A 23725-nucleotide genomic window follows, 5' to 3' on the forward strand; every position below is an offset into this window, starting at 1 on the left:
CAACTTTATGTAATATTTAACGAATGATTTGTATTTTTATTCAAAAACGGAATTGTATTCATAATAAATAAGTATCATTTGAAAAAAATTACCACAATACAAAATAATCTATTTAGGAAACACTCCTTATCCAGTCTACATAATTATACAAAGGTGTATAGTACACAGGGGCATGTATGCACATAGTACGGTTTTCGTCCTCCGTACTCCGAATGCCTTTGAGGTACCATCCCTTGTGTTTTGCCGCGAAAATACCACCAAAACTGGGACAATGGGTTATATCTGAAATGTGAGAAAAAAGAATATAGTACAGGAATTCTTTTGTTTTTATTTTATTTGCAATTTAGGGAACACAAAACTTCTATAATACAAAAGCACAGAGCAGCCTTGTCACAGAGCTATATAACGAAATTTTCTGGAATACAAAGCAAATTGTTGTAACAAATATTACATAAATATAATATAATTATTAAGTTGTTTTTAAGTAAATCTAGGGGATTTTTATTGTAACTAATATGGTACCTACATATTATTATGTTTATTTATGATATAAAAAATGTTGTGTGGTTTTATGAAACCACGGTAAAAGTGAAACTTTTTTTCACACTATAGACATTTAACTAAAAATTACCGTATTTGTACGATAATTATCGTACGTATCGTGCGTCACGCGACATGCGCTACACAGACCAAAAAGTTTGAGACGATGTAATAAAAGTTTCACTTTAAAAATAAAAATAAATTTATTATTTAAAGTCTATAAGGATAGTCTTACCATTTCGATAAACGCCGCAAATACTGCTTGATGAAGAGCATTCTTCACTCTTGTCCTTATAAAAATCAATAGCTGTTAAGTTGCCAGATATCGCCCAGCCAGTAGTCTGAAAATAGATAATATGGTTTCAAAACTGACAGCATAATCTTATCTTAATCTTAATCTTATCTTATCTTATCTTATCTTATCTTATCTTATCTTATCTTATCTTATCTTATCTTATCTTATCTTATCTTATCTTATCTTATCTTATCTTATCTTATCTTATCTTATCTTATCTTATCTTATCTTATCTTATCTTATCTTATCTTATCTTATCTTATCTTAATATCTTATCTTAATCTTATCTTATCTTATCTTAATCTTATCTTATCTTAATCTTATCTTAATATAATATATAAATCTCGTGTCACAATGTTTGTCCTCAATGGACTCCTAAACCACTTAACCGATTATAATAAAATTCACACACCATGTGCAGTTCGATCCAACTTGAGAGATAGGATAGGTTTTATCCCGGAAATTCCACGGGAACGGGAACTATGCGAGTTTTTCTTTGAAACCGCGGGCGGAGCCGCCGGCGGAAAGCTAGTATTATATATCTTGATTTCATACATTATGTTTTAAGTATTTAAAGCAGGTATATTCTAAAACTACGTTGAAACATTCTATCTATTAAACGAACCGCATCGAAATCCGTTGCGTTCTTTAGCGACTGCGACCTAGCATACAAATATGTCATTGATTTCTATATACTTATGACCAATGTATCTTATTTAAATGAGAAAGTCTCTAACTATGTAAGTAAATTTCGTTCCATTGCTGGTTCTATTAAGGAAGTCAGCTTACCAAAGCTTCAGTGTATTCATCGCTATCATACAAACAAGCAATGGATATCGTCTCTGATGTTTCTATCGCATCTTCAGTCTTCAGTATCGCTAGATCGTCGTTCGTGTTCGTGAAATTTTCATGTATGATTACTTCTTTTATCTGAAAAGTTAAATAAATAGATGAATTATTGTTCAATGGTAAAAGAACAATAAAGAGGAAGATAATGGTTCTGCGTAAACTGCGTAAACATTCACACATTCTTCACAAGCAGCTACACTCTCACACACGCACGCAAACCCACATGCACCCACGCACGTATGTAAAACCACACACACTCGTACTTTAATATATCTAGTAACTATGAGCTATAACTAAATGAAAAGGACAAAATATGCAGTAGGTACTAGCTTTGTGCGTTGCGTAGTTTTAAAGATTTGAGCATACAAAGGGACATAGGGACAGAGAAAACGACTTTGTTTTATACTATGTAGTGATGATGCACTCCTTATTTTCAACACGTTTTTGAAATAATAAACTCTTAAAATGATACTTTTTGAAATGATAATTATTAGGTATTGTTTCTATCTCATAGAAGAACTCAAGACCAGAAGAAACCATAAATAAATATAAATCTATCAAACAGACATATCATATAAAAACACCCTTCTCTAGGGGTCAATAAAAGTCAATATTAACAATCGGAAAGATCAGCAATAAGCCAAAATCACTCAGCTAATTACGCAGTAGATTTGCTTTATGACGTAAGCACTCATTACGAGAGGACCGAAGTTAATCCTGTTAATCAATAATCTTATCTTCCTATCATTTTTCCTTCGTAAGTATATATTTTCCGATATTCAGTATTGTACGGACAGAGGTTCCGTACGTGGCAATATATTTAAAAACTAGATTTCCGCCCGCGGCTTCGTCCGCGTTTGCAAAGGAAAACCCGCATAGTTCCCGTTCCCGTGGGATTTCCGGGATAAATACTATCCTATGTGTTAATCCAAGTTACCCTCTATATGTGTGCTAGATTTCATTGTAATCGGTTCAGTAGTTTTTACGTGAAAGAGTAACAAACATCCATACATCCATACTTACAAACTTTCTCCTTTATAATATATATTAGATATTAGATATTGCCTGTGTGCGAGATTACTAGAAGTTTTGATACGACAATGGCTTTAAGATTTTAAGACAAGTTTCTTGCCGGCTCTTCTCAGTAGATACTGCTTTCCGAAACGGTGGTAAATGTTAAAAATATTATGTAATGACGTTTCAAAAGTGCTTCTAGAAGAAGTCTAATTGAATAAATAAATGTTTGAGTTTGAGTTTAAGTAAAGTTTATTTTTAGAACAAAAATAACTTTAAAAAATTAATTTTCATTTTCGATTTTCACAAAAACTACGCTTTTGTTATGAAAAAGAAAAGCAGTTTGTTATAAAAAATCACAGCCCGCTATCGATTAAACAGCATAAAATAATAAAATTCGGGGATCACAATATAAAATTGCAGCCCTCAGTTGTATTAATGTGGTCGATAGTGACCCTGCCTTCCAAGCCAGAGGTCGTGGGTTCAATTCCCACCGAGGGTAAATAGTTGTATTAACCTAGATGTATGCTCTGTGTCTGGATGTTAATTATAGGTATCTATATAAGTAATTATATACAATTATTTATGTATGTCTATCCGCCATCTGGTTTCCATAACACAAGCGAAAGCTTAGTATGGGATCAGATCGTGCCGTGTGTGAAAATTGTCATGAAATATTTATTTATTATTTACTAGCTTACCGCCCGCGGCATCGCCCGCTTTGTTTAAAACTTAATAAATTATATACTAAAACCTTCTTCTTGAATCACTCTATCTATTAAAAAAAACCGCATCGAATCCGTTGCGTAGTTTTAAAGATTTAACTTTTAAGCATACAAAGGGACATAGGGACATAGGGATAGAGAAAGCGACTTTGTTTTATACTATGTAGTGATTAATAGGTTTTAATTGATTACCTTTATCATCTTCTCCGAATCGAATATTTGTTGCAGCGAAGTCTTTCCCAGTATAACAAGGATGTCCTCAGCAGTGGTGAAATTGACACATCTTGCCGCTAAAAAAAGTAAATCTTTTTTATTATTCTAATACAATTATTACGGAATCCTTCCATATTTAAAAAGAAATTATCTATGTTTACTATTTATAACCATTTTTATGATAATATGTGATATCACTTTTAAAGGTTTGAATTTTATATTATAGCGGGTAGTTTTAACTCAAAGTACCTTCAATATTGTTTAATTAACGAAAAATTAAACGTCATTTATACAACCCACAGATAACAAATGACTGATGACGTCACATAAAAAAAAAGACTAACTAAATTCAGTGCTGAAAAACATTTGAAAGCACAAAGAAAAAACTTATATGAATTTAATATGATCATATAAATATAATCACCATAAAACATACACCTCAATTTAAAGTATATAATGTAGATTCTAATATATATCTAATATATATATTATAAACTAAGCATCAGACCTATAAAGAAGTATTTTATTCGTCTGAGTTATTTCTATGCGTTTTTTAAATCTATTAAAAAAGAGCGTGTGTGCTGAGCACAAAGGTCAGAAGTGAAACTTCTTTTCCAAGATTCAAAGATACAAAAATCGTCGCTTAATCCATGACGTGACGGTATTACCAATACGCAATCTTCAAATTTTACTTTTAACTTGCCTAAAAAATTTCATTTCAAAAAACCGTATCGAAATGCGTTCTTTACTTTTAAAGATTTAAGCATACATAGAGACAGACAGACAGCGGCATTGTTTAATACTAAGTATGTAGGTATTCTATACATTACATACACACAAAACACAATAACTTCAACAAGGTGTAAAATGAGTTTACGAGATTATTCCACTTAGCTCCAGTGTTGCTAGTTATATTGGAAAGAAAATTTAACACGGTAATTTTTCGTTGAGTTCAGACACTAATGCCGTCGACTGCATTCGAAGCGAGGTTATAATCAAATTACCACCCGTTTCTGAAGTTTACGCACTGTGCAAGTTGATAAATACTTTTTTGGATAATATGTTTACATTGTTTTCAAAATAGGGAAAATTTTCACGAGTTTAAACATAAAAGTTATTGAAGTGAAACTTCTTTATCGGAGTTGGAAAAAAATTGAGTGTAACATTTTTTCGTTACGATTTGGACGTATTTCTGTAAAGTTGCATATAGTAAATTATTTTTTGAAATAATAAGGTCATAAAGAAGTTTCACTTCTTACGTGTGTACACTAGTACACCACACATATTTTTTTGATTTTGTAGTTTTACATCATGAAATTAATCAATAAGTTGAACATCTTGAAATTGTTAAACAGTATACTGTCATGGTTCCTGCAGCTACGTAGTAATAGCGCATGGTAGAAATTTAACTAAAATGCGAGTTTCGATTTTCACTACTAGAAAGATTTGATGAATTGGGAATTCATCTACCTAGTTATTAATCAAACATCGCTTTTTTATGTCTTTCCACAATTTTTACAATAATACTGATCAAAAAAAAAAAATCAAGAAATCCTAACTAATCGATATCACCACGCACAGTAAGTAAACCTCCTTATTCTTGCCAGGCGAAAAAATAAAAAATGCTTCTCCCGGCGTCGCTTTATTTTTCCGGGGTGACATTTTCATTTTTTAAAAGTACTCGAAAGGGCGGAAGCATTTTTCCCGCGCATTTGTCTTGAAACACACTTGACGTATACATTGTTTATGAGTGAGGGATAAATTGTTTGTTTTTTAGCATCTGTTCTTTATTGGTTAATGGATATTAATAAGGTTATTAGTGAAAATGTGGTGGGTTCAGATCTTTATATTGCTGGAAGAAAATTCGAGCAGCAGTTAGTTATTTATCTATACTAATATTATAAAGCGGAAGAGTTTGTTTGTTTGTTTGTTTGAACGCGCTTATCTCGGGAACTACTGGTCCGATTTGCAAAATTCTTTCGGTGTTAGATAGCCCATTTATCGAGGAAGCCTATAAGATATATATTATCATCAAGATAAGACCAACAGGACCGGAGCAATGCGGGTAAAACTGCGGGGAACAGCTAGTTATTGATATAAAAAGAAATGTAAAAATTTACTTTAATAACAAAAGATCGTACATTGATTAATTGTAGATTAGTAATTACGGTTAAAGACGAAATAAAAAAGTAAATTAATGTTTTGTTCGTTGGCCTATTACAGACTGTCTATTGTAAATAAATAAATAAATAAATTCCTTTATTTGCATAATGTGTGTACAAAGATATTACTTATACTTAGGTAGAATCAACACATTAGCCATAAATGGCGTGCAAATTCCGCAACATTATTTTATATAAAAAGTACATTATTTCATTGTCACATGATAAAATTTACACATTTTATATTATATTCATAAATAAAATTAAACCTATATTAGGTTTAATTTTACAAATTTAAATATTCAGATACATTATAGAAATTTTTGTTATTTAGCCACTCATATAGTTTTGTCTTAAAAGGACCGATATTTAACATTTTTATAGTTTCGGGAAGTTTATTAAATATACGAATACACATAGCATGACAATTTTTGGTATACAAAGTGGTCCTGGGTGTTTTATTGTAAACAAGTCTATCTGGATGACGGTGGTCGTGGCTGTATATTTCTTGGGCCGTGTTAAAGAGATATTTATGTCTTTTTACAAAAATACAAACTTCGTAAATATATAAGCACGGCAAAGTTAACAACTTGAGTTTAATAAATAGCGGTTTACACGATTCGTACGGACCTACGCCACAAATCGCGCGTATACATTTTTTTTGTGAGATGAACGCTTTTCTGATGTTTACGCCATTACCCCAGATTATAAGACCGTATCTCAAGATAGATATTACATGAGCGTGATAAGTCGATAGAGTGGTTCTTAAATCCGTAATTTTTCGTAGGCGTCTCAGGGCATATACAAATTTATTAACTTTACTACATACCTTATTAATGTGTGATGACCATTTAAGTTCATTGTCTAAAACTATACCTAAAAATGAAGTTTCACTTTTTTCTTCCATTATAACATCATCATATTCTATTTTTAAATTATTGCGCAGAGGACTTGAAAATGTCATGTAGTTAGATTTAGTAAGATTGATTTTAAGATTATTTGTGCTAAGCCATTTTATCATTTTGTCCAGATTATTTATAATGTCGTTGTTAAAATTCATAATGTCAAAGATTTTAATGTCAGATTCAAAAATTATCGATATGTCATCTGCGTATAGAATTATTTTACGATTTGTTATGTCTATAATGTCATTAATATAAAACAAAAATGTACTATACATAATATAGTATATATTTTGAACCTCTTAACCGTTATTAAATTCTAAAATATCAATTGTGGCATCAGAAGTCAAATGATTAAATAAAATTAAGGAAACAAACAGGAAAATGAAAAATTCCCTCATTTCGTTTAATGTTGACTTAGTTCCTTCCGTTGGGTTGGCCCGCCCTATGAAAAATTAACAGCTACGGCCGTAGCAAGATTCATTTGGTAACTGTTTACTGTAATAATGTGAAATATTAAAAAAAAAAAAACGACGTGTGTCACTCGGGGACTGCCGCGGTAAAGCTATTGCTTGCTATGCCTTCAAGCCACACCTCCGCCCGTCGGAGTGGGGAGCGTGAGGTTTTTTCGTTACGGAATTTCTCGATTCGGTCCCCGCGCTCAAGGACCACGATAGAAGCTATTTATTTTATGGGAGTTTTCCTATTGCAAGAAAACTAAAATTTGACACACACATTATTGAAGAGTAGGAGGACAACTTATTCATAATTGCAATTAACGTTATCTATACATATAATAAATCTGTAGAAGGGTCAATTCTGTACATTGAAAATATTGAAAAAATAACTAGCAGGGGGTGTTACTGGATCGATACCAAACCCAAATATGTGATTAAAAAAATTTTTGTCTGTCTGTCTGTCTGTCTGTATGTGAAGACATCACGTGAAAACTACCGGTTCGATTTCGATGAAACTTGGTATAATAATTATACCTTATTATCCTGGGCGTAAAATAGGATACTTTTTATCCTGGAAAAATACGTAGAAAAAAAATTAATCTAAATTTTTCAGTTATCCATAGACGTTGTTCTGTAGTAGGTACCGCGAACACACGTTGCGTATTATTATAGACCTAGCCGTATTTGGGTCCAATAGATATTTATAAGATGTCATTGTCCGAGTTACTCAAAATGGAGAAATAAACCATCCACGCAAAGACCGACATCCGCGCGGACGGAGTCGCGGGCGGAAGCTAGTATATAATAAAATACTATAGGTACTTAAATAAGGAAAGGCAATTTCATTGCAAATTAATATCACAATATTTTGCAAACTTTGCCTGGAAGAGATTGCTTCTAAGCAATAAGGCCGCCTTTTGTACACTTTCCAAGTTTATGTGTTCATTTGTTTCGATTCCTGATAATGAATGTACAAAGAAGTATTATAAACAAATAAATAAAATTATGTAAAGACGGTCAGTTACACAATGATTAAACAAAACAACAGTTCAATTTACGTTTCCAACTTGATCTGACTAATAAATTATTGTCGATTTTAATGGCAAGTTAAATTTGTTGATTGCGAAGTACAAACGCAATAAATTGGTAAATGAATTTGGAATTTATTACGTATTTAATTAAGTACTTAATTGGTAAGCACGTTGTTATCATATCGATGATACAGATTGCTATCAATATAAATATTAACATGTGGATTTGAATTGCAAATAATTTCAAATTTGTGATTTTGTGTGCTGAGCACACGCGTCAGAAGTGAAAGTTCTTTGGCAGGATTCAAATTTCAAAGATACCAAAATCGTCGCCTTACTCCATGACGTGACGGTTTTGCCATTTGCCTGACGCGACCTTGAAATTCTACTCTCAACGCGCTTATAGAAGTTTCACTTCAAAAGTAATTAAAAATTAGGTACCTGTTATAATAACGTTCGGAGATAGTATAGCACCATCACAGTAATATTGAAACTGATCGGTGCCATTTTTAATAAAGATGGCGGCTATCCAGGTGTACACGGTTGTGACGTCATCGCTCGTTCCTCCTGGACAGGAGTCTGAGTGCTGGAAATTGAAATATTTAATTATTTATTGATTAAATTATGGTGTAACTAGCTGACGTGTAAGACGTAGTTCGTTTTTGCACGAACTGTTATATGCGTGAAGTTTATGTACACAAAAGCGCTTTAAAAAAAGTTAAATTAATGCATGATTTCTTGAATAATCATGCCATAACGGCTAAAGAGATCAAGATCAGACTTACCAAAAAGAAAGCTAGTATACCTAATGATGTTCATAATAATATGTTCATTATTTTATGCAAGTATCACACGGTCTATCGTAAAATAATATTTTCGCAATAAGTGTTTTTTGAGAATAACGCGTTCAAACAAAAAAAGCTATATTATAAAAGTTTCATTATAGACAAAGCCACGCATAAAAGATAGTTAATCTTACATTTGTTTGTACAATGTAACAACGGAACAAAAGTTTTTTTCTTCTAATTATTATCCAGCCTTGAGAGTTCGTGAGCAACATTGTTGGTGGATCAGTAATTATGATATAAATGGATGCGGTATTAAAATTAAGTAATTAAATTAATATTAGAATGACAATTATTCTTGATTGGTGCAGTTATGACGGGATGCTGTGAAATGATTTAAGTTAAACGAATGAAAGTCTATTGACTAGTGTGAAGTGTTTGAAAACAATATACTAAACAATCTACAAACCTACAAGATGCATATATGTATAAATAATCTAATAAACCCATCGACCGAGCTGGCGAGTCACCGTCTGCCATCACTTTCAATTTTTAATATTGAAAAGGCAGACGTCCATAGTCCCCATAGACCCAACCTACCGATCCACTGAACACCTCCTTCCATAACCCAGATTTTTAATTCCCATATTTTACAATAGTCCTGCATCGGCCGTGGACTGCCCAGGGCTGTATCTCTATAGTGCAGTCATGGGCAGGCTGCGGCTGGTGTCCCACAACACATTAAAATTCTCTAAAGGGCCTCTGCGTGTTGGACCTGTGTCCCCACGTAAGCCTCCCAAAAGACCGGGTACCTTCCTTCTGGTGGTACCCGTGTATTATGGAGAGAAACATAATAATAATAATATGGGCGTAGGGATGTGACGACCCCATCGCCCACGGTTGGAATATCTATTGTCTACGTGACAGTAGATATTCCACCCGTGCAATCAGTCAACCCGCAGGACACCTTGTGGCGGGGTGTCGGGGAGTAGCGACCCCGCGGAAACCGAGTGCTCCCGGGGGAGGCCCCTGTCTTCATCTCCGGCTTGCCTTCACCGGCCGGTCGGAGTGAAGCCTGACGAGGACAGGACCCCCACCTCTGGCTTGCCTTAACCGGCCGGCCAGAGTGGAGTCGCGAGAGCTTTTAGCTCGAAGGGTGGATGCGAAGTGTAAGTGGCGAGTGGGCACGTGATGCTGGACCCTCAGGGAGCGCGTGATCGTCGTTTAAAGTCCAAGGACGCCTCTCCACCCTTAGCTGCTCACAATATGTTGCCCCCTTGTCGCACTATTGCAGCGACTTATTTCGGGGGCCCATACAGTGAGAGGGCGAGTCACCACCTGCCAACATATTTTTACTTTCTTTTAGTAGAAAGGCAGGTGCCATAGTTTCCTATAGTCCCCAAATACCGGCCCATTTAACATCCCACTCCATAGCCCAGTTTATTTTGTTTTTCCATATCTTGAAATAGTCCTACATCGGCCGCGGACTGCCTAGGACTGTATCTCTATAGTGCAGTCATGGGCAGGCTGCGGCTGGTGTCCCACAACACAGTAAAGTTCTCTAAAGGGCCTCTGCGTGTTGGATCCGTGTCCCCACGTAAGCCTTCCAAAGGACCGGGTACCTTCCTTATGATGGTACCCGAGTATTATGGAATGAGATACACATAATAATATAATAATCAAATACAAGCACTTGTTCATTATTCTATTTAACTTTTAGATTAAGCTCACCATGATAATAATGACTTATAGTACACGTCACGTAAAAAGAACGCTGGATGAAAGTGATGGGGTGTGTTTGCACATGGATCGAGTTTTGCACGAAAGCTATGTGCCGATTATTTTATTTTTGAACTAGGCTCGCGAATCGTGGCCTCGCAATTATCTATTTGTTATTCTTATAACCACCTCATAACACCAAATAGACCGATAAATCGCCAATGCGCAGCCATCCGTCAGCTTTCTTTTTACTTGACGCGACTTGTACTTGACATTACCAGCAGTAAAAGTAGGTATATTATTCTGAACAAATATTTAAATTTGTTTTTATATGGCTTTTTTAAATTTGATTACACTATTTTTTACAATTAAGTACTTGTTTCTGTTAATTTATTTTTTCAGCAATATTAACAACTACCAAGATAACTACCACCACTATAAAATGGAACATCAAACGTTTCGTACTTCCTGGCAACATCCTTTGAGCATTTGATTGATGAAGAGCGTCGCATGTTAGCAACTATCAAGCTATGATGGATACAGGTGCTTCACCCTAGGGTGCAGTGGTTGTGGCAGTGGGTTCGATTTTAAGTTTTAATTCGAAAAAAATATTTTTTTTATTAATTCAGAGAGCTTTTACAGCATCATACTATAATATTATAAATGCGAAAGTATGTATGTATGTTTGTTTATTTGTTGCTACTTATAATCACACGCAAGAACTGCTAAACCGATTTTCGTGAAATTTGGCACACACCTATAGGGTAATCTCGATTTTGAAAATCTTTAAATGGATAGATTTTTAAATCTTTGTACTTATATTTATCAATAATCGGTGATGATACAATATTATACTTACAATGTAATAAAAACGTGATTTTTTACTTCATTTATGAATAATTTTACGTACAAAACGATTTAGAACACATGACAAATAAGTCCATTCGTCCTTTTCCAGTATGAATGTAAGTGAAAAATGCGATTAACATAAATAAAAACATTTATAATCCTTTGAAAACAACGCGGCCGCGGCGTTCCGCAAACAGTTGCAAAACACAAACAAACCGGCCGATTCTGATTTTTCATGACGATCTAGTGTAAGAGATGTCGATTTAATTGATTTATTAAATTAATTAACTTCTATAAAAAAGTATGTATAAAATAAATATTGTTGAGTAATCTTTGTTACATTTGTGAGATGGTAGTTTAAATATGTTTTTATAAATCAAATTAGCTGCACTTTGCCGCTTTGCCAAATGCAATGTGGTACAATAGAAGTAAGTTTTATAATCTGTACCTATAAAATTATACATGGGTTCGATTTTTTATGATTACGCAAACCGGGTTAACTTTAATATTGGTCGCTTTTAAACGAGTAGTTTTGACTTAAATCGTAACAAAAGTTATTTTCTCTGTATAATATTTAACAAGATTACTTGAATTTGTTAAACCCAAACTAGTTTTTAAATTACATCGCAACTAAAACATTCTTTTCTGTATAATCGTTTATAAATAAATTCGTAATATTCGTATATTCGTAATATAAATTAATATTATTTTAATTAATAAATACAATCTAGCTCTTACACCAAAAAACAAACATTATGTCAGCTGCGACATATATCCAAGAGTAACCTATGTGTTGACCAGACTGACAGGCCCATTTACAAGCTTCGTAGGAAAATTGTTCTGTAATTATTTGTTATATAATGTATCACAAATATATTGTTCAAGGTTTTGAGGTTAGGAAGATCTAATAGGAGAATATCGTGTATCATATGTATTTATTTATATATATGTATATAGTACCTACGTGTGTATAATAATATGTAATATATAATAGTGTTATATTATCTGTGGACTGTGGTAATATTATAAAGAGGAAATGGTAACTCTTGTAACTTTGTTTAAATATAAATTCTATTCAAAAGAATTATATTATTAGTGTAGATTTATAGCATTACTTGATAATTAACCGACTTCAAAAAAAAGGAGGAGGTTATCAATTCGGCCGGTATGTTTTTTTTTTTTTTTTTTTATGTATGTACACCGATTACTCCGAGGTTTCTGAACCGATTTACGTGATTCTTTTTTTGTTCGATGCGGGATGGTGTCGAATTGGTCCCATAAAAATTTTATTCGGATAGGCCCAGTAGTTTTTATTTTATGAGCATTTTTGTCTGTGCAAGTTTGAAGTCGGTTGTTTTTAACGCAGTTATTGACTTGTTTATAAGCTCCGTCACGCTGGAACCCGCTTTAAAAAAAACCTTACTTTTTTTCAGCCTATTTTACCTACAAACGATGCTAATAAATGTAGTATAGGTCAATTTTTTGTAGTCTTATTAGTTACTTAGAAAACATCATTGATATCGTTCGAAGTAAAAAATATAAATAATAGCGTGTTGATTAGTTTTGGAATGGGTTCCAAATTGATTGTAGTTTATTGTAGTGGCAAGAAAATTCTTTATTTGCGTTGTTTTATCTCAAATTATTGCAAGAAGGTCACAATAACAAGATTTTAAAAAATAAATAACACTTGTTCAAAAACTACAAACGATGCCAATAAATGTAGTATAGGTCAATTTTTTGTAGTCTTATTAGTGGCAAGAAAATTCTTTATTTGCGTTGTTTTATCTCAAATTATTGCAAGAAGGTCACAATAACAAGATTTTAAAAAATAAATAACACTTGTTCAAAAACTACAAACGATGCCAATAAATGTAGTATAGGTCAATTTTTTGTAGTCTTATTAGTTACTTTTTGTAGTCTTATTAGTTACTTAGAAAACATCATTGATATCGTTCGAAGTAAAAAATATAAATAATAGCGTGTTGATTAGTTTTGGAATGGGTTCCAAATTGATTGTAGTTTATTGTAGTGGCAAGAAAATTCTTTATTTGCGTTGTTTTATCTCAAATTATTGCAAGAAGGTCACAATAACAAGATTTTAAAAAATAAATAACACTTGTTCAAAAACTACAAACGATGCTAATAAATGTAGTATAGGTCAATTTTTTGTAGTCTTATTAGTTACTTAGAAAACATCATTGATATCGTTCGAAGTAAAAAATATAAATAATAGCGTGTTGATTAGTTTTGGAATGGGTTCCAAATTGATTGTAGTTTATTGTAGTGGCAAGAAAATTCTTTATTTGCGTTGTTTTATCTCAAATTATTGCAAGAAGGTCACAATAACAAGATTTAAAAAAAATAAATAACACTTGTTCAAAAACTACAAACGATGCTAATAAATGTAGTTATATTTTTTGTAGTCTTATTAGTTACTTAGAAAACATCATTGATATCGTTCGAAGTAAAAAATATAAATAATAGCGTGTTGATTAGTTTTGGAATGGGTTCCAAATTGATTGTAGTTTATTGTAGTGGCAAGAAAATTCTTTATTTGCGTTGTTTTATCTCAAATTATTGCAAGAAGGTCACAATAACAAGATTTTAAAAAATAAATAACACTTGTTCAAAAACTACAAACGATGCCAATAAATGTAGTATAGGTCAATTTTTTGTAGTCTTATTAGTTACTTAGAAAACATCATTGATATCGTTCGAAGTAAAAAATATAAATAATAGCGTGTTGATTAGTTTTGGAATGGGTTCCAAATTGATTGTAGTTTATTGTAGTGGCCAGAAAATTCTTTATTTGCGTTGTTTTATCTCAAATTATTGCAAGAAGGTCACAATAACAAGATTTTAAAAAATAAATAACACTTGTTCAAAAACTACAAACGATGCCAATAAATGTAGTATAGGTCAATTTTTTGTAGTCTTATTAGTTACTTTTTGTAGTCTTATTAGTTACTTAGAAAACATCATTGATATCGTTCGAAGTAAAAAATATAAATAATAGCGTGTTGATTAGTTTTGGAATGGGTTCCAAATTGATTGTAGTTTATTGTAGTGGCAAGAAAATTCTTTATTTGCGTTGTTTTATCTCAAATTATTGCAAGAAGGTCACAATAACAAGATTTTAAAAAATAAATAACACTTGTTCAAAAACTACAAACGATGCCAATAAATGTAGTATAGGTCAATTTTTTGTAGTCTTATTAGTTACTTAGAAAACATCATTGATATCGTTCGAAGTAAAAAATATAAATAATAGCGTGTTGATTAGTTTTGGAATGGGTTCCAAATTGATTGTAGTTTATTGTAGTGGCAAGAAAATTCTTTATTTGCGTTGTTTTATCTCAAATTATTGCAAGAAGGTCACAATAACAAGATTTAAAAAAATAAATAACACTTGTTCAAAAACTACAAACGATGCTAATAAATGTAGTTATATTTTTTGTAGTCTTATTAGTTACTTAGAAAACATCATTGATATCGTTCGAAGTAAAAAATATAAATAATAGCGTGTTGATTAGTTTTGGAATTGGTTCCAAATTGATTGTAGTTTATTGTAGTGGCAAGAAAATTCTTTATTTGCGTTGTTTTATCTCAAATTATTGAAAGAAGGTCACAATAACAAGATTTTAAAAAATAAATAACACTTGTTCAAAAACTACAAACGATGCCAATAAATGTAATTGCTTGGCGCCATTAAAAACAAAACAAGGACTAGTGAAATTAAGCAATACGTGTCCTATTGATTCAGCATTACACTGTATACTTATCGCTTATGTGGATCGATTTATATATCATAATTATGTAGACAAAAACGACTCAGATGTCTTTGAAATTATCAAATTAATTTCATCCAAAGGTATAAATAAATACAAGCGTCTATCAACAAAGAGCAAATCTCATTCTTCAATTCATGAAAATTGAGAATGGTATAATAGACTGTAACTCTAATATAAGCAACACAATCACGCAAATGTTTAAAAAAGTTCCTTCATTAACCGTTAAGTCAACCTGTGTAAACTGCGAAAAAAGTAGCTCATCTACCTTACCTGTGATAGCTACACATCTTGAACCCTTGACAAATAATGGGATACAAGGACTACAGCAATCATTATTGAAATATCTAGAATCAAATGTACGACGGTGTCATACTTGTAACATTAGAAATGATCTTAGCTTTCAACCCGGTAATCATCTATGGATTGATATTGAAGGTTTCTTCACAAGTATGGTCAATCAAAATAGTCTCAAAAGGGATCCGAATTCTGGCACTTCGTTATTACAAATCCCTGCTGAGCTAGAAGTGTTAAATAATACGTACATTTTAGTTGGTGCCATAGAGCATATATATATATCAATGAGACTGGTCATTATCGACCTTACTTACGTAGAAGCAACAATAAATGGGAACTTCATGACGGAATCTCCAGCAGCTCTAAGAAAAAAGTAGTGTCTAAAAAAGATTTAATGAAGAAAAAAACAATACATATGCTATTTTATGTAATAAAATAATCATAAATATTTATATGCAATTACAAGAGTGATATGTGATATAACTTAGTACTACTATTTGTTATTTTTTTATAATTTCAACTAATAATAAAACTACAAACGACACGAAATCCAAGGCTCATAATTGTTTTGAATATATTAACTTATTGAATACTAAATTTTTTGTTTTTTATTGCTTACAGGGTTTAGCAGCCACTACAAACATATGAGTTTAGCTACAATCAACTACATTGTTTGTAGTTTTTGAACAAGTGTTATTTATTTTTTAAAATCTCGTTATTGTGACCTTCTTGCAATAATTTGAGATGAAACAACGCAAATAAAAAAATTTCTTGCCACTACAATAAACTACAATCAATTTGGAACCCATTCCAAAACTAATCAACACGCTATTATTTATATTTTTTACTTCGAACGATATCAATGATGTTTTCTAAGTAACTAATAAGACTACAAAAAGTAACTAATAAGACTACAAAAAATTGACCTATACTACATTTATTGGCATCGTTTGTAGTTTTTGAACAAGTGTTATTTATTTTTTAAAATCTTGTTATTGTGACCTTCTTGCAATAATTTGAGATAAAACAACGCAAATAAAGAATTTTCTTGCCACTACAATAAACTACAATCAATTTGGAACCCATTCCAAAACTAATCAACACGCTATTATTTATATTTTTTACTTCGAACGATATCAATGATGTTTTCTAAGTAACTAATAAGACTACAAAAAGTAACTAATAAGACTACAAAAAATTGACCTATACTACATTTATTGGCATCGTTTGTAGTTTTTGAACAAGTGTTATTTATTTTTTAAAATCTTGTTATTGTGACCTTCTTGCAATAATTTGAGATAAAACAACGCAAATAAAGAATTTTCTTGCCACTACAATAAACTACAATCAATTTGGAACCCATTCCAAAACTAATCAACACGCTATTATTTATATTTTTTACTTCGAACGATATCAATGATGTTTTCTAAGTAACTAATAAGACTACAAAAAATTGACCTATACTACATTTATTAGCATCGTTTGTAGTTTTTGAACAAGTGTTATTTATTTTTTAAAATCTTGTTATTGTGACCTTCTTGCAATAATTTGAGATAAAACAACGCAAATAAAGAATTTTCTTGCCACTACAATAAACTACAATCAATTTGGAACCTATTCCAAAACTAATCAACACGCTATTATTTATATTTTTTACTTCGAACGATATCAATGATGTTTTCTAAGTAACTAATAAGACTACAAAAAATTGACCTATACTACATTTATTAGCATCGTTTGTAGGTAAAATAGGCTGAAAAAAAGTAAGGTTTTTTTTAAAGCGGGTTCCAGCGTGACGGAGCTTTGTTTATACTATGTGATCACACATTTTTAACCGACTTTAAAAAAAAAGGAGGAGGTTATCAATTCGGCTGGTATGTTTTTTTTTATGTATGTACACCGATTACTCCGAGGTTTCTAAACCGATTAACGTGATTCTTTTTTTGTTCGATGTGGGATGGTGTCGAATTGGTCCCTTAAAAATTTTATTCGGATAGGCCCAGTAGTTTTTATTTTATGAGCATTTTTGTCTGTATTTGTAAATGTTGCAAGTGCAAGTTTGAAGTCGGTTGTTTTTAACGCAGTTATCACTTGTCGAGTAGACTTTTTTAACTAATGACTAATCTATTTCTAAAAAAATAACCTATGAAACATAACTAAAACTTAATCTTTTATACAAATCTAACCATTAATAACAGTGCAGAGCATTGGATTAGTAATTTGACCTCATAAAATATAACGTTGTTGCAAATATACGTGCGAGTCGTGCAGAAATAATCACTTGATTGTTATCATATGAGATTTTATGTAAAGACGAGTTTCATCAGATTCTTTCTACTTTTAATAAGGTTATGTATTTTGATATAAACTATTTTTGAACTGAATTGTATGTTATTATTATTTATTCTCAGTTTAAAAGCTTTACAAGCGTGGCCGTTGTCAGACACAGTTATACGATGAATCGGGTTGTAAATGCGTCAAAACGTTGGTAATTTTTAATGTACCTATAGATAATACTGTGTATAAATACGAATACGACTAGGATAAAACCGGGATATATGCCTCACTTTTTGAAATAGCCTTCTAACTTTAAAAATATGAATCTTATACGAACACTTTGTATGAATATGGTTAGGTTAATTCTCTGTGTATATTTTTATCCTATCATTTATAGGTAGATAGAGTGTATTAAAAATTTCTCTGATGAAATAATTTTTCAAATCGCCCTAGTTTTTCGAAGCTTATGGGGTCAAACAAAGACTCTTGTAATATAATATAAGAATAGAGACTAGTGTACAAAATCGTAAAAATGTATTACTAAGATTGATGATGAAGATGATTCATTACAGTAAATGATACAGTATCAATTACTTATTGTACTATAATTACTGACACAAAATAATATCATAATATACATACTAGCTTTCCGCCCTTGTTATCTAAAACTTAAAAAAAATTATACCTATACTTAAAACTTCATCTTAAACCTTTCTATCTACTAAAAAAAGCCGCATCAAAATCCGTTGCGTAGTTTTAAAGATCTGTCCATTCATAGCTATAGGGACAAAGTGATGCGGGATGTGACTTTGTTTTACACTATGTAGTATACTATGTATTCTGTTCAATATTCTACACGCTCTAGTATATTTATAGCATGCTTAATTGCTTAACTTAGCGTTATGGTTTTGGTATGTGGCTATCTATCGTCTTAACGCTTTTGTGTGAAGTGGTCATATTATATTTAGGACCAGCAGCACTTCTAGGTACACACTAGCAATTTTGTTATTGTTAAATAGTATATTTTGTGGGTACCAGTACTTATATTTCGATTTTATCGATATATAAGTACTGTAATTGTCATATAAGATTAGCGAGTAAAAGCTTTTGAGATTAACTGATTAAAAAACGAAATAAAAATTATACTTAGCTATCAAAAATGACCATTTAATTTGATTAATTTGATATAATATGTACTAATTTTTGATCCAAATATACATGTCTAATTATTATTTGTAAAACAACTTTATGCAGAATTTCCCACTTGAAAAGGGTGACTTGAATGTGAATTGAAAAACAAAAGAAAAAGTTAGCTTTTTCTTATGTTTAATTCTGTAAATAAAATACGGACATTGTTATTGAATCACTTCATAGAACCTTTACAAGCTTTTCATTTATTTTATTTTAAATGCACTGTTGGAAATTGCAAATCAAAATATGTAAAGATGAAATTGTTTATGTCAACATTCTGTTGTTGGGAATCTCATTGTATCTACGCAATAAGAATTTTAATTAATGAAATGAAATCGTAATTAATGACCAAAACTACTTACGTAATAAGTTTTATTCCTATTGTTAGCGTGTGATTTTATTTTATTATTGTCTCCGGTATCTTTTATCTGGGCTTCTGTAGTAAATCCAATGTATTCGTTTGTCGTATCTTTATATAATTCAATATAATCTATGTTTGAATAGTCTGTGGAATTATCGTCGAAATTATAATCTACATCTGGGATTTCGTTTTCTTCTATATGTTTTGGTGATTGTGTTGTTTTTTCTATTGTAGAATTAATTTTTTTAGGTATGTTTTCAGTACTTACTGAATCATTTATTTTAACATCTTCTGTGCTATCGACATTTTTACTTATTTGTTCATCGGTCTCTTTATTAGATTCATTAAGATATGCATCATCAAAAATGGCGTCTTCCAAGTCGAAGTTAGGTTCCTCGTTGATAACGAATGTTTTAATAAAAATCTTCGTACCGTTATTTTGAGTTATCGAGTGATGTTCTGTATCTAAATCCAATGTACCTTTTACTTCGTCTTTTAAAAATCCAGACACACCAGATAGTATTTTGTTTATGTTCTCTTTGCCAAAATCTATGAAATCAAGTGTATCGTCTGTTGTTTGTACCGGTTCAAAATAATTGACGTTCTTGAAGAAATTATTAACGAATATATTTAAACACGACGCGTAATTATCACACTCACAGCTCACCATACACACTAGGTTTATTAAAATAAACAACTTCATATTTACGATTGAAACGTCAGTACTTAATGCATGATATAGTGTAAATAACGAATGCAGAGGCTTCGCGATCTGAAGAGCGTGTGGTGCTTATTGCTTAAGTGTTAAGGTTGAAAGTTATTCTTGCGATGACCTCGCCTTGGGAATTTCGTGGTGGTAGTGACTTTGATGAATTACGTACAATGAGTGGATAATAGGCCATTTGAGGTGTAACCATTGAGCTTACAAGAATTATAGTGAAGGACCGAGCGTGTAATAGACGAGAATTAGTGGAGATATTTATTGCTATTGTAAAGAAATGTAGGATAGCCGTAATTATGTGCATTGTGTACGATTTTGGAATGTGTCTTTTAATGTTTTGAATCACAAATGCTTAAACATCGTTATTTATTTACATCTAACTACATGACGTTGTGTTATTTCGTTATTTGTACCTAATTGTATTGGATAAACTGTTCAACCAAAATTACATTTTTTAGAACAAAGAAACATTACACGTTTCGAGTGACAATTTTTTTTTGGTTTCCTTCGATTAAATCCGAAACCGTGAACTGGGAAACTCCGGAAAAGGGTAGACTACTAGAACGGTAACTATAACTCTTACAAAAGCTTAATTTGTTAGTGTCCCAATTTTTTGTCTACACATTAAGTGTTTTTATACATACTAGCTTACCGCCCGCGGCTTCGCCCGCTTTGTCTAAAACCTAATAAATTATATACTAAAACCTTCCTCTTGAATCACTCTATCTATTTAAAAAAAACCGCATCAAAATCCGTTGCGTAGTTTTAAATATTAAAGCATACAAAGGGACATAGGGACAGAGAAAGCGACTTTGTTTTATACTATGCAGTGATTTCACATTCCATTTCATAATTTTATTGTTATGTTGAAGTAAAAAAGTTATGTGAAGATTTACGCAAATTAATGTGCTTATTATGGAAAATTCGTTTACAAATTCTAATTGGACTCTTGCATTATGATGCGTAGTTTTATGAGCAATTGTTTAATGTAGTTGAATATATATGATGCGATCATATTTATACGATAAGGAATGGATGCTTAAGATATTTTAATATTACAAATATAACAATATTAGTCAACATTGTAATAACTATGAGGGCTCGTTATTATGAATAACTAGCTGCGCTCCGCGGTTTCACCCGATCGGCTCCGCTCCTGTTGGTCTTAGCGTGTTAATATATATATATAGCATATAGTCCTATAGCCTTCCTCGATGAATGGGCTCCGAAGCAATTTTACCAAATCGGACCAGTAGTTCCTGAGATTAGCGCGTTCAAACAAACAAACTTTTCAGCTTTATAATATTAGTACAGATAAGTTATTATTAATAACTATTAACTACACTTACCATTCCATGACGATGCTTCTTATTAAAACCTCCCGCCAAAACTTCTACGTCTTCAGAACGAACAGTCGTCCACTTTCCTTCATCTTCATTCATAACATTAGTACTATTTTCGATTTCAAAAAAATAATCAATTAGAACTTTATTCGGTAGTTCAATATAATCCTTCTCAATATCAACGTACCTCCGTTTTCTTGATTCAACGTCGTCTAAACTGAAGTAATCTGGTTCATATTCAATCGTCGTGTCTTCAACAAAATCTGTTGTCGTATAAAACTCAGTCGTATCATCGAAGTACGTCAAATTCAGCTCTGTAATCGTATGTATCCGTTTTATAGTTATATTTGCGTTTATATAATTGTAAACATCCGGCCAGTATCTAATACTGTACAGAAAGGTTGACAATATGAATATAAGCACAGCCAAAATGAGCAAAATCAATAGCTGGATTATAAATTTAGTGGATGCTATATTCAATTTCATTTTGCACAGACACTAGTTGCTAATTTAGAATTGAAATCAATACTGAGCTGTTTCTATAAGCCATTATATATTCCTAATATAAAGCAATACTAATAATAGTGACAATGGTTTGTTTGTGTCCGCTTTGGGCTGTAAATATGGTTTTATTGGTTATGCGTGATTGTAATGGCGTTTTGATTACGCTTCTGATAATGCAAGGCTCTTCTGGGTTATGGCGGAATTTGGATTGAAGTATTCCCTTTGCTAGTTCATTTTTTCTAGGATATTAATAAGTGCGGTAAAAACTGTTGTGCGGATGAATAACATGTTCAGAAATATTTATCAATTTGTGCTTTATACCTACAAATCTTAGGCCGGTTGCAGAGCTTCACCGACCATCAGTGCGTACGTTTGTCGCGCTTGTCATATGTATGGAAATTCATAAAACCGTTCATAGCTAGACCGACCATACGCACGCGAATTTCCATACATATGACAAGCGCGACTGACGTACGCACTGATGGTCGGTGAAGCTCTGCAACCGGCCTTATCCTTTGTGTTTTGTTTTTTGTGTCATTTTAACAGATTTTTATTACAGTTTGTAATAAAATAGAAAAAAACATTACTCAACTTCTCCCAGTCGGTTAAACATTACCGTATTAACTACATTTACAGCATAATTAATTCTATAGCGTTTAAGAGCTTACGGGTGCTTAACTCCATGAATAGTACGTAATCTGACTGACTGTAAAGCTTTTCATTTTAAATTCAATGATAACTATAAGGTTATTAACGATATACGCACATATATAAATATCACACACAAACACATCCGGGGTCAATGAATATATTAATATTATATAAGTAGGCCAAATATTTCAACTTAAAAATTAAACTTCTCAATTTAAATGATTTTCATTAAACATGAAACGGAAAGAGTTTAGAAAAATTACAAAACATTTGAATGCTATAAAAAAACTAAATGTCAAAGAAGAATGCTTTCGACTGCAGTGTTCCCCACTATTAAAAAAAAAAAGGTCATCACTACATAGTATAGAACAAAGTCGCTTTTCTTTTTCTGTCCCTATGTCCCTTTGTATCTGTTAAACTACGGAACGGTTTTTGATGCGGTTTTTTTATACATAGAGTGATTCAATAGGAAGGTTTTAGTGTATAATTTATTAGGTTTGAGACAAAGCTGGCGAAGCCGCGGGCGGTATGCTAGTTTGGAAATAAAACAAATAATTTTGCTATTAATATTTATTGAGAATATTTTACGAGTCAGGTGGTGTTTTAGCAAACAACGCATCTATTGAGGACCTCAATCCATACTAATATTATAAATGCGAAAGTAACTCTGTCTGTCTGTCTGTTACTCAATCACGCATAAACTACTGAACCAATTTTCATGAAATTTGGAATGGAGATATTTTGATACCCGAGAAAGGACATAGGCTACTCTTTATCCTGGGAAAATGACGCATTCCCGGAAATCCCACGGTAACGGGAACTATGCGGGTTTTTCTTTGACAGCGCGGGCGAAGCCGCGGGCGGAAACCTAGTAAGCCATAAAGGAAAACTATAATCGATATACTAATAAGGAATATTCTAGAACAAGTATGTGAGGCACGCTTCAAGGAAACTTTAAATATTTTGAGGAGCAAGCAAAACTCAACTTTATAGGCGACTTGGGGTATGTAAATTGGTAAAAGTTTGCTCAACAAGTTATAACATTGTTAC

The 23725-nt window shown here is 32.0% G+C and overlaps 1 protein-coding gene across 2 annotated transcripts; it reads right to left on the reverse strand.

Annotated features, from left to right (window-relative positions):
• Positions 1-74: 74 nt before the first annotated feature.
• LOC123703288 (chymotrypsin-C-like) lies at positions 75-22023 on the reverse strand. 2 transcript variants are annotated; one of them, XM_045651239.1, is made up of 6 exons: positions 21527-22023; positions 8631-8775; positions 3616-3713; positions 1625-1765; positions 776-881; positions 75-282 (listed from the first exon to the last, which is right to left on the reverse strand). In XM_045651239.1, exons 1-6 carry the CDS (start codon positions 22004-22006, stop codon positions 113-115), a joined length of 1140 nt encoding a protein of 379 aa, XP_045507195.1. In that variant the 5' UTR covers positions 22007-22023; the 3' UTR covers positions 75-112. The 2 variants fall into 2 exon arrangements, with proteins under 2 accessions (XP_045507195.1, XP_045507194.1); XM_045651238.1 differs by lacking the exon at positions 21527-22023 and adding an exon at positions 19458-20211.
• Positions 22024-23725: the final 1702 nt, after the last annotated feature.

This window comes from Colias croceus, chromosome 25 (assembly GCF_905220415.1).
Source record: "Colias croceus chromosome 25, ilColCroc2.1".
NCBI classification, from domain to species: domain Eukaryota; kingdom Metazoa; phylum Arthropoda; class Insecta; order Lepidoptera; family Pieridae; genus Colias; species Colias croceus.